Below are 13638 nucleotides of genomic sequence, written 5' to 3'. Positions count from 1 at the left end.
GATTGGACGTGAGAAATGCCTAAGAGCCAAACACCAAAAAGGGTGGGCAAGGGACGATATCATGTGATTCATTCTCATCTCTAGCTGCAATAATGTTGACTGTGGGCTGTTTTTTTTTCCAGTCAGGCCATCAACACTGCACTGCACTGTTTCTTACTTAGCCTTGGATGTCTGATGAATTTACTGATTACTGTGTCAAGTAATCAACACAGTAATCCTGCAAGATGGCAGTGTAGCCAGAATAGGATGTATTTTGGTAACTATTAAAGAATGTTATCTATGATGGTCACCCTTCTGTTGTTCCTACTGACTGTTTTGCTGTTATTGTTGTTTTTGGTTGTGTAATGCCTCAAGCTTCTTCGCTTTTTTGCTGTTATGCTATATGGTCGAAGATATAAAAAGTGTGGTTTTTTTTTTTTGGTATGTTATTAGATAATACTTTGGAGGATATTCCCACAATTTTGTACGTTAAATATGCTCTCTGATCCTAGTTTGGAGCTTTCAGCACATGTGTGTCCCATATAATATTTACTGCACCTGCAATCAAGTCTATAAAGCACACCTGCCTTCTGCTTGGGAGGGGGGAGGGTGCTAAGTATTTAAGGTTTCATTACCCCTGAAATAAACAGACATTGCTTCTTTGCTAATCTGCTGATGATTCCCCCCCACTTAGAAAGGGAATATAAACTGGTTGGATGACGCAGTGGAGCAAGAGTTATGAAAGTTGCCAATTCTCTACTGATAGTTGTAGTAGTAGTGGCATGTGATGCAAGAAAGCAAGCGTATAAGCTTATGCAGCATCAGCCAAAAAAAAAAAAAAATTACAAAACAATTCCCTCTAAATGTTTGTTCCAACAATTAACCACCTGCTGGCTAAAGGCAAATTTCCGCACATCTATTCTACATCTGTCTTTCCTCAATTTGAATTTATGCCCCCTTAGATTCATAATCTGAACAAGTGGAAGAATCCCATTAGAATTTAGCGTGCTCAACCCATTCAAGGCATTATACATCTCAATCAGATCACCTCGCAGGTGCCTAGTCTCCAGCCACTGCAATTTGCAGAACTTAAGTTTCTCTTGGTAAGAGGATCCCCTCATTCCCCTCACCAATCTTGTTGCCCTTCTCTGTACACACTCAAGCAAATCTACATCCTTCCTAAAATGAGGCCTCCAGACCTGTACGCAGTACTCAAGGCGTGGCCTGACCATTGCCTTATACAGAGGGACAATCACCTCCTTTTCCCTGCTAGAAAAATTCCTGTATATCATTGACAAAACCCCATGACATGCCCTGGCAGCCTGTCTGCATTGCTCAGAAAACTTCATATCTGACTGCACAATTACTCCCAGGTCTTTTTCATTTTCTACCACATAGCTGGTACATTTCTCTGAGGTTACTTCTACCCATATGCAGTATTTTGCATTCAGCAATGTTAAACTTCAGTTGCCACTTCTCAGCCCATTTGCCCAAATTTTCTAGATACTGTTGCAGTAGCACACTGCCATTACTGTCATTAACAACCCTGCAAACCTTTGTATCATCTGCAAACTTCAAAACTAAGCCTGTTGTATTAATCAAATCTGCAGTTATGGCTCATTGTATTTCTAATGTTGTTCACCTACTCTTGGGATCATCAAGTGAGCAGATTCTTAGAGGCTATACCTTTAATTATACATGTCTTGACTGATGAGGGATGATTGCAGTGATAGCAGAAAATAGGTAACTTGACCATAAGTTTTCTGAATAAATGGCAGTAATATGTTTCTCATTCATTTTAACTTTGTAATAATTAATTGCATATACAGCATAGAAATTCTTAATAAAGTAGGGCCTCTCCTTAGATTCTTAACATGTTCACTGCCATCTATATTTGGGAGAGTTTATTCAATGTGCCTTAATTCTCCGAACGTTGAGGAACAACATTAAGAAATCCTCAACATTCCAAAAATTTGTAAATAATGGTTGAAAAAGTAAAAGTTTGAAATTCATAGCTAAATGCGAACATTAACTTTTGAGCCGAGCTGTGCATCAGAACAAACCTCAATTTTATTAAAAGTTTAATGGGTATTATTATTAATATTCCATATACACAAACTAACTTGAACAAAACCAAATAACAAATAAAACTGTATGAAAGCTATAAACAAAAAGAAGCATCACTACACTGATTGAATTCTTTGCTGTTTGTATAGCAAAGAATTCAATCAGTATGCCAATATTGAGTAGTTGTTAATTTTATGTGCCTTTACTTTTACAATATTCATTTACTGAATGCTTAAAAGCGTTATGGCACAGCATTTTGCACATCACTTCTAGTACTGTTTGACACATATGTGAAAGAAGTGGTGAACATGTTAATAGACCTTGTACATACTTAGTAACTTGGTTATTAAGAAATGTCATAAATCTGAGAGTACTCTAGTGGTTAAAAACATATCACAAAAACATCACAAATTAAATAAAATAATTTTATTATTAAAATTTAATTTTAAAATCAAATTTTTATTATTTTATTAAACTAAAAAATTTAAAACATTTTAAAAGAATATACAGAAAAGTATCAAGCATTTGTAAAAAAAATCTAAAGCCATATTATCTATGACTATATCTGGAGGTCAATGTGCACTGAAGAGTTATGCATGCTTCATAAATTCATGCAAAGCCACAAAATATGGTAAAAGTTTTGAAGCCTCTCCTCCCTCCATACAACTTCTCTAATCCTACGGCCATTATAAAAGCAGTTTTATAAAATACCAGCTTAAACAGATAATTTATTATTCTTTAAAAATTATCCAAGAAACTTTCTAATATTAAGCACTGTTGACATTAACTCTTCAATAGTTATTTAATAAAGCAGGAAAACAGTGTATGCATATAGCAAATATTAATAAAGGAAAAAAAAAAAGGAAAAAAAAATCATACCTAGCTGATACCGTAGTGGTAAACGAAACACAGTCATTGACGAAGGTTAATGGAGAAGACCCTGTGACATCTTCCCACTGAGCTTTAGTGTTTCCACCTGTGTGGAATAAGTCACTTAAACAAAAAGTAACAATATGGCAGTTTCTTTAAAAATAGAGATTTTTAACAAAATTTCAATTTTAGAAGTCAAATGAATAAAGTTTTTCAAAAAACCTGTTTATACTAACATGTCAATTATATTTTTATAAAAAAGCAGCCCTATTTACTATTCTGAAGCAAAATTAAAAGCAGTTTTTTAAAATACCAGCTTAGTGAGTTTAGCTTTCTTATGCCTACTACAGATTATTACAGTAATCAAAGATTATTCCAGTAATCAAAGTTTGAAATCAATGCAAGGAAAGCAAACAATTAATATAACAGTATTTTGAATAAACCATATATATGAAAGAATAAAGGCAAAAAAAAAAAAAAAAAAAGGCACAGTTCTCTAAATAAACAGAAATAGTACTGGATGTGGTCAAAGAGTAATTTGTTTAGAACTGAATTGTTGCTGGATTGCCAAAACATCCCAAGGATAAAGTATAGTTCTAACCATTCCTATCACCAATAAATCCCAACGTAGAATTTATCTTCATAACAAAACAGATGTCAATATATTTACAAAAAAAAAAAAAAAAAAAAAATCTAAAGAATGGAAAACATGAGAGAGAGAGAGAGAGCAAAAATATTAACTGCCTGCCTACACACACAAACAAACTAAGCACGTAGGAATATATAATATCAAAATCTATCCAAAATTTGGTGAAAATATGCCAAAAAGAAAAAAAAAAAAAAAAAACACAATAAAATTGTAAAACAAAACAATGCTATTTCATTACAGTGACAAAAATTTTAAAAATGGACAAACTTTACAATAGAAAAATGCTTATCAGAGTTATCCTTTACACTAATGAACACACTGTGAACACACTAGGTTGTCACTTATTGTATCCTCAATGTTTACTCTATTAGTGCAACTTATTCAGTTTTAATTCAGTAAAGAACATTACATGGAATACTATAACTTTGTTTATTTTTGTAAAGTTGTCATGCCTGAATTATGCCTAACATCTAGTATAATAATCTGCTAGACATCATAGGCTTTTTATGATCATCTGCATGATCCCATCATGAGACCAAAAGTCAAATTTTTCTGTGAGTTTAATTCAGAAAGAGAAATATAATAGAAAAGAAAGAGAAATGAAATAAAAATTAAATACATAAAAAAAAATTAAGGCATACTGAACATGTCATAAAACATTATATTTGTTTACAAACACTAGGAATTACTTGAAATTCAATAATGTACCAATGATACAAAGGCATATTACTGCAATAACATTTAGAAAAATTATGCAGATGGGCTGAGAAGTGGCATCTGAGGTTTATATTGGTATATGCAAGGAAAACATTTACCAATTTAATCTGGGATTACTGCTGATTGTACACAGCAGTAATCTCACAATAACTTGCCAATTAGGTTGTACCACAATGAAGTGGTGGAGAATGAAATGAACTTGAAGTTCTATAGTGCACACAGCTCACGGGGTCAATGATATTCAAGAAATGTGCCAGCAGGGTCAAGGAGGTAATTATCTCATTGTACTTATATGATGGCTAATATACATCATGAGTACTGCATACTGACCTGGAAGCCTAGTTTTAAGAAAGGTAGATCTCTGGGGATGGGTGCATGAAGAGCAACCACATTAGTCGAGAACCCAAAGGGAAACTTTTATTACGTAAGACTTCTGCAAATTGCAGTGCTTGGAAACTTGGCACTTGAACTCAATCCATTTAAGGCTTTACATGGATTGAGTTAACTTGATGATATTCTTATTCTTTCTCAGAAAATGCACAGAAAGGGACATAAACTTAAATTGAAAAAAGACGGTGAGTGATGTGCAAAAATTGCTTTCAGCCAGAGAATAACTGACTGTAGGAACAAATTACCATTTGATGTTGTGGAAGTGGATAATTTGAATAAATTTAAGGAAGAATTAGAGATTTTTTTATTTGCTGTATAAAGCTCGCTTCCTTCCATCATTTGCCACTACTACTACTACTAATAATAATATCTGTTGAAAACTGGTTGAAAATATCCAAAAATATATATGAAATTTTAAAACATCTTATTACAGCAAAGTGCAAATACAGCGAGATGTTAACCAAAATTTAGAAATAATCAATCAGTATAACAGAAAAATGCTTACCAAGGATATGCTTTATTCTAAACAACTTCTAAAATTAATTTCCAACAATTAACATTAGCAAAACTTATTCATTATCAGTTTTGCTTTCTTATCCAACAAATATCACAAATTGAAAAATGGACAAGCTTTATTTTTCTCTTAATCTTAATGAATAACAAAAATAAGAAAGCACTGATATATGTGTATTTATTTCATTGTGTTCAAGAGAGCAAACCTGGGGGGGGGGGGGGGGAGCAAGGACTGTTATGGCTAGAAAATCTAAAGTAAGCAAAAAGATAAAGTATTAAAAACAACAGTACTTTCTTTTAATCACTGAAATATCACTGAAAACGGAAAAACAAAAATTAGAGAGCAAATATACATATGGGAATGAAAATGGAAGTACGAATACAGTCAGTTTTTACTCAGATAACCCAGGTTCATAATACCATCCCTTTTGTTGAGCCCTGGAAGAAGAAGAAAATGGTCAAATTAAAGATAATGATGAGGCGCAAAAATATACACTTACAGTTGTAAGTGGAGAGACCTGAAAAGAAAATTTTAATGATTTAATTTTTCTTCAGATTCCTCCCTTCCCCAACTTACAACTATAAATATATATATATTTTTACCATACCATTTACATTGATCTGATTTCATCCCCTTACTTCTATGGCTCTACTAAAGGGACTGGTACTATGAACCTGGTTGCCTGAGTAAAAACTGTATTTGTAAAAAACTGTTACTTCTGTTGTCACTCTCATATATATTTTTGCTTTTATGGACAGTACTTTTTTTAGTACTTTTCTCTTTTTATCTACATTCAGCTTTAACAGCCTTTATATCTCCTCATTCAGAATCTCCCACTTAAGTACCAATTCAATATAATGGCTTTTATCTTCCCTTATTACACTGTGCAGAACTGGCAGACAAAATTCCATCACATTTCCACAACTGAGTTTATCTCAGTTATGACTATCCATTATTATTTTTCACTACCTTATTCTTAATGTTTCAGCTACCCCTATTTTAATTTCATTATTGCTTTAACGCATGCCCGTATGTGCGCGCGCGCACGCACACACACACACACAGTTGACTTTGTATTAGCAACACTCTCTTGTCAATTTTATATCAGTTGGGAACAGCTGATATAAGATTATAGTTCACAAGTGAGCTACCAGTTTTTGAATGAATGTCTGCAAGGAAGAATGGGTCAATATCAAGATCTTTCTGACTTCAAAAGTGGAATGATTGTGGGAACAAGATATGCAGGTGCCAGTAATTGAATAACTGCCAAAGTGATTAAGTATGCCCGTTCTGTGGTGTTATGAGCATTCTTGTACTGGCTCAATAATGATTGAACAACAGCCAAATATCAAACGTGGGACAGTCAAGTGTGGTTTACACCAGTAGTGAGTGTTCTTTCCCATCTAGTAACAAAGCAGAGTGGTCAGTAACTACCCAGTATAATGCAGGCATAGCAAAACCAATATTCATGTGGACTATACACAAGACATTAGATTGTATAGGCTATGACAGTTAATAGTCGTCACTGGAACCCATGCTCACTGCAAGACACAAGAAACTTTGCCTTGCATGGGCATGTCAACACCAACACTGGACCACCCATGTGTCACAAAGTGCAACATCTATTCTTCTCACTACTTCAAAAAGTTAATGGGGGGGGTGTATACAGTATTTCAGGTGAGGTCTCAATTGCTCTATACAGTGGAATTTCCCCACCACACAATCTCTATTTTAGCAATTATTTGATAGATCATTGAAAACATGGGCCTGCTTCCCACTTACTGTACCACTTCTGCCTGGATTTTAACACACCTCCAAGTATGGGGTTGTTATTTCCCATGTGTAAAACCATATATTTTGCAGAATTAAAACACAGATAAGCTTATACTGAAGGAATGCTGGCTGATGCTTGTCATTAAATAACTGCCTAATCATATCCCCTTCTGAAGGGTAACCATTAATTTACAATCCCCTGCTCTGTAGCCATTCCATAATCCATACAAGGATCTTAACTGTGATCTGAACATATTCAGGCTTGCACAAGGTGAGACATTGTGCACCTCCTACTCAATTTCTGCCTGTTAGATCAGATTCTCTCTGTACTATATATATTTAATATTATATAAAAAAAAAAGTCAAATGATGGTTATTATAATAATATAATTATAAAGATGTGTCTTCTAAAATAATGGAATCACTGGTTAAAGATGTATTGCAGGATCATCTAGACAAGACTGCAGCAATAATTCAGACACAGTATCATGGGTTTGTAAAGGGAAAGTCATCTGACAAAGTTGATTGGATACTATGATGTGGTGACAAAGGAACTAGATGCAAAAAAAAAAAAATTCATATCATATACTTGGATTTCAGGAAAGCTTTTGACACTGTTGTGCATGGAAGATTACTGTACAAATTGGAGCAGTATGGTATTAAGAGTAAATTGCTACAAGGGATAAAAGGGTGGTTGAGTGGTAGAAGACAGAGTGGTAATCAAGGGACACTGCTCTTCGTGGAGTAATGTTATTAGTGGAGTCCCACAGGGTTTGGCATTGGGCCCACTGTTGTTTTGTATATTTATCAATGATATTGATGAAGGTATATCACGATTAGTGTCGAAGTTTGCAGATGATAAAAAGGTTGGCAGGGTTGTTAATGACAATAATGGCAATGTGCTATTGCAACAGTATCTAGAAAATTTGGATAGATGGGCTGAGAAGTGGCAACTGAAGTGTAACATTGGCAAATGCAAAGTACTGCATATGGGTAACCCCAGAGGAATGTACCAACTGTGTGGTACAACACTTAGGGTGGTAGAAATTGAAAAAGACCTGGGTGTGATTGTGCAGTCTGATATGAAGTTTTCTGAGCAATGCAGACAGGCTGCCAGATTGTCAATGATATACAGGAATTGTCAATGATATATAGAAATTTTGCTAGCAGGGGATAAGGAGCTGATTATCCCTTTGTATAAGGCAATGGTCAGGCCACGCCTTGTATACTGCATACAGGTCTAGAGGCCTCATTTTAGTAAGGATATAGAGTTGCTTGAGCATGTACAGAGAAGGGCAACAAGACTGGTGAGGGGAGAGAAGAAAGGCTTACGTTCTGCAAATTGCAGCGGCTGGAGACTAGTCACCTGGGAGGTGATCTGACTGAAGTGTATAAAGCATACTGAATTCTGATGGATTCCTCTACTTGCTCAGATTATGAACCTGAGGGGGCCAAATTCAGGAAAGACAGTTGTAGAATAGATGTGCAGAAATTTGTCTTTAGCCAGCGGGTGGTTAATTGCTGGAAGAAACTTCTATCTGTTGTTATGGAAGTTGATAGCTTAAATAAATTCAAGGAGGAACTGAACAAACTTTGAGGGAATGGTTGTGTGAAATTGTATTTTTTTTGGCTGATGCAACATAAGCTGATATGCTTGCTTTCTTGCATCACATGCCTCTATTAGTACTAAACTCAAATTACATGAAAAACCACTGCATTAGTATAGTTTTTTTTTTTTTTTTTTTTTTTTTTTTTGCTGGAACCTTTAAAATTCATTTTCAAGCATGCAGCCATTTGATAAAAAAAAGAAAAAACAATAATGTAGCTTTTTGACAAATTTAAACACAAAAAAAAAAAAAAATCCCTGTAGGCTGACATATGATACATAGTAGAGCCTATCAGTCACCGACAACAGGGTAGTTGAAATAAAACTTTAATCCATGGTTAAAAATATGTAGACTTTTGTACAATAAGCTTAAAAGCGCAGTCATAAAAAAATATAGATACAAATATAAATAAAATTACAAATAAAACAGAACTGGAATCTTTAAGCAGTTAAAGACCATTTTTATCAACCAGTAATTCTACAGGTGACAACTTATTAAATAATAGAGAGTATGGGTAAATAAATGTGATCTCGTGAGGTGACGACTGGAAAATGGTTCAACATACATGTTGTCCAACACATTTCCTAAGTTACCACTCCCCCCCCCCTCCATCACTAAAAGTAATTAAAATATCAGGAACTCAAACATTGGGTGAATTCATTAAAAGCTTAAAATGGGTATAAACATTCTTATGCCAGTGGTGGCATGATTGATTATTATAATTATTAATAACAGCTGCATGGGGGTGTTGGTTTGGTGTCACTGTTGCCACACCTAATCCCAGAAGAAGGTCACCTGGAACTGTTCACCTACAGAATGAATTCCACAGAAAATTCAAAATGTCATCCAAAGTTGGAAGGTTATTCAGCTATTTGGAGCATTTGTAAGAATTTACAAAATGCCTAATACACTAATAATAATTTGTGTATTTCTTTTGTAATATGATTTACGTGTTTTATTCATATATAATTTATAAGTCTTAGTTAACTGCAATGTTATGCTTTTCACACACATCATTCTGACACGAAAGTCAGGTCTTTTCAGCATTGACTGAAAATGTAACAACTAAAACGGTTTTAGGGTTGAAAGCCTTAGACTATGGAAAATTCACTAATTGAACAAGTTAGTGCATAGCTTCATTTTAATTTGTTGTAAATCACTCAAGTAGATGGAATGGCATTGTTTTGGTTATATCTCATATTGTGAATGCCTTCACAATGAGTTTCCCTGATATTGCACTACCTCAAATAAGAAACATTTCACTAGTGGAGAAGACATGTTACTTATTCTTGGTGTATACTACCACCCAGACAGCACTGTTTCAAGGTTTGTTGGCCTCTTTTGACATCATGATACACGATGTCAAAATTATTCTTCTAATCCAGTTCCTTTGTAACAGCTTCACAGTAACTAAACAGAATGGTCAGGCATGATTGCTAATTAAAAATCCATGCCATGTTTGCTTTACCTTGTAGCTCCAATCCTTTGAAGATGCTGTTGCATTACTTTTTTTTTTTTAATTACTGACTCCTTCATTTATTACTTTTCCTAGCATAGAAATCAAGATCTGTAGTTATTCATTTTGCCCCACCCCCATGAATAGAACACTCTTTTGCACATCAAGCCTGTAAGAACAGCCCTTGAATCAAGGATACGTAATAATTATAGCAAAAGGTTTATTTACTGCTTCTCTTAATATAACTGGATTGGAATCTCTCATCTCCAGGTTTTTATTAGGTGCATTACCATACATGCAAAATGTGCCTATTATATTCACCATGTCTGTCTGCATGTAATAATTTGACTCCTAATGGATGGATTTTAATGAAATTTTTTATTTAGAACAATTTGATAAATCTTTACAAATTTCATTAAAATCTGTGAAGATTTGACAAATCTGGAAGATCAACAGAAATCTTGAAACTAATATTTCTCTTTTCTTTTTTTCCATAAGTGCCAAAATAGGGTACCCACATAATGTATACTGTAGCTGAAGCACTGGATGGCAGATGCACACAAACACTAAACATTCTTGGTTAATGCATTAAAGGCATTGCTTTTTGCTTGTTTTTTTTTATGCTTACTAAATACATAAATCATGAATTATTATTTGCATATTATATTAATTATAGCATAAAGATGAAATACATGTATTTCAATTGTTATCAAAATCTAGGAAGAAATAAGTAAACTGCATTATGAAAGAATTGACAGAACATTGTAAATGTTTAATTAAACCACACAGCCTGAAATATGTATTGTATTTCATATGTTGTTGTTAATGACAAAGTATTACAAATTAAGTCATTATGTGCATGAAACTGAATATAATTACTTTTAGTATTAGTAGTTGGCAAATGATGCAAGAAAGCAAGCTACATCAAACAAAAAAAAAGAAGAAAAAAAAGAAACCACATCACCTGTCCATCCCCTCTAATAGTCTGTCTAGTTCTTCCTTAAATTTATTCCAACTACCCAATTCCACAACTACACATGGAGGTTAGTTCCAACAATCAACTACCTGCTGGCCGAATGCAAACTTCTGCACATTTATCCTGCATTTAAATTTGAATTTATAACCCCTCATATGTATAGTCTGAGCAAGAGGAAGAATGCCATCAACACTGAGTGTGCTCAATCCATTCACAGCCTTAAACATCTCAATCAGGTCACCTCACACGTGCCTAGTCTCAGAAGCTGCAATTTGAAAAACTGAAGCAATTTTCTTGCTAAGATCACCTTTTTGTTCCTTTTAACAATCTTGTTGCACTTCTCCAGACCCATTCTAGCAGATTTACATCCTTTCTAAAATGATCCTTCAGACCTATATGTAGTACTCAAGATGCAGTCTAACATTGCCTTGTATACAATGGAATGATCATCTGATTGCTAGCAGAGTTCTGATACATCAAAACTCCTAGCAGTCTGTCTGCACTACTCAGAGAACTTTACATCTGACTGCACAATTACCACAAGGTCTTTTTCATTTTCCACCATCCTGTGTATAGTAACACACAGTATTAATCTGGGATTACTGCTACCCATACCTTGCATTTATCAATGTTAAACTTCAATTGCCATTTCGCACCCCATCTGCCTAATTTTCCTAGATCTTGTTACATCAGCATACCTTAATTACGGTCATTAACCACCGTGACAACTTTTGTATCATCTGCAAACTTAGACATTATGCCTGACAGCTTCATCAACATCAATAAATAAAAACCATCCCCTTATCCATAGCAGCAACTTGCCCTTAAGGCCACACTACTCCAATTTGCACAGCAGTCTTATGTGCATCATTATCAATAGCTTTTCTGTAATCTGTATATACGATGACAAAATTATTATTTTTTGGATCCAGTTCCTTTGTTACAGCATCACAGTATACAATCAGATTGGTCAGACAAGACTGTCCCTTAATAAATCCATGCTATGATTGCCATAAAACTGTGTTAGCATTTAGATAGTCCTGCATTATTTCTTTAATCAACGACTTCATTACTTTTCCTGAAACCGAAGTTAAGCTAACAGATCTGTAATTACTTTTGCCATCCTTTTATTCCCCCTTTGTGAACTGAGAACACATATGCACATCTATAATTATATATTATTAGTTAATAAATTAGTAATTAATTGGTAACCAGATAACCAGTTATTTACTATTAATTCTATTAATCATACAAAAATAAAAGTCAATTAATGTAAGAAATAAAAATGTGACTAAAATGTAATGTACACTCCATACATTTATTTGTAGCTTCAACAATTTCTCTTCTACCTTCCTTTCAGTTATAATAAAATTATTCCACTGCTAAGTAAAATTAGGAATATTTCTGATATTCCCATCACACAAAACTTAAACTCTGAATAGTAAAACTATTTATTTAGTTTATCAGCAACCTGTACAGAATCATGAATAGTTAATCCATTCATATCCAGTTTACCAATGTGGTTCATTCTTTTACTTGTAGTATTAACATAAGCAAAGAATTCTTTGCTACTTGTCTTTGCACTCTTAGTCAGTCTTTTCATAAACTTCCCTTAGTGTGCCTAGGACATTTAATAACTAGACGGCAGTCTAGTTTATATTTACTGTATTACTTAATAGAATAGATTTATAGTTTATATCCTCTGTGTCCCTTGATAATTTATAATCATTCATGCATTATTCTTCAGTGCCACTAGTCTCATCAGTTCATCTGACATCTATTTAAGTAGCAAAGGGCCCTGTGTACGAGGTTAGCCTGTGCGGACGTAGCTCCTAGAAGCTCTTGGAACAGAGAAGTTTTTCCTGATTTATTTTCTGATTTATTAGCTTAAATTGTCATATTAACTTATTTTCTAGAGTAGCTTTATATTCCTAGTTACGATACTTAGTTTAAAGATTAACTTAGACAGAGATTTTGTAGGTATTACTTAGTATCGGTAACGGTATCAAATCCACGTGTTACGAATTGAACGAGAGGTCTTTTTTTAACCAAATTTAGTCGATTTCTTAGCCAATTGTTATATCAAATTATCTTCTATAAGTAGATTAGTTTATTCTAGTTTATTTTATTCTTAGTTTCTTCTAAATTGAGATAGCGAGATTTGGAAGCTAATCAATACTTACGAGTCCGTAGAAGTACCGTTCGAGAATTCCCGCCATTTTTACACGATAGCATAAGCTTAGTGTAGTATAGTGCATAATATAATATTGTCCATTAATCAGTAAATCTATTAATCTTGATAAACTTTATTGTCAATTAAATTGTATTTTTAACTCTATATATATATAACGACTTAATCGTAACAAATAATTAATACATAACTATAGTGGTAACCCGTGATACGGAAGTTGTATAAAGGGAACTCGTAGAAAACACTAGATACCGAAAAAATAAATATAGCGTTATAACTGTTTTGGGATATAACTTAAGGATTTAATTTTTGTTTTGAAATTTTATTGAATTAAATCGGAATCATGACTCTGACCAGAGCAGCAAAGCAAAAGGCTCAAGCTAATGGGAGTGCTGTGGTTCAGGGGAGAACTGAGGGGGGCAGTTGCCCTCTGAATCACAGTCTTTTAA

The 13638-nt window shown here is 33.9% G+C and overlaps 1 protein-coding gene across 2 annotated transcripts in view; it reads right to left on the bottom strand.

Annotated features, from left to right (window-relative positions):
* LOC150081718 (uncharacterized) overlaps positions 1 to 13638 on the bottom strand; it is a 1674628-nt gene that overhangs the window by 535717 nt on the left and 1125273 nt on the right. For both annotated transcript variants that reach the window (XM_090378825.1, XM_090378826.1), the window contains one exon: positions 2926 to 3022. In XM_090378825.1, the coding sequence (XP_090234951.1) occupies positions 2926 to 3022 (97 nt within the window). The remainder of the gene's footprint in view (positions 1 to 2925; positions 3023 to 13638) is intronic.

This window comes from Mastigoproctus giganteus, chromosome 8 (genome assembly GCF_048544385.1).
Source record: "Mastigoproctus giganteus isolate SK-2022 chromosome 8, ASM4854438v1, whole genome shotgun sequence".
In the NCBI taxonomy this organism is placed as follows: domain Eukaryota; kingdom Metazoa; phylum Arthropoda; class Arachnida; order Uropygi; family Thelyphonidae; genus Mastigoproctus; species Mastigoproctus giganteus.
The sequence above is the reverse complement of the archived record's forward strand: the minus strand, read 5'-3'. Positions and strand labels throughout refer to the sequence as shown.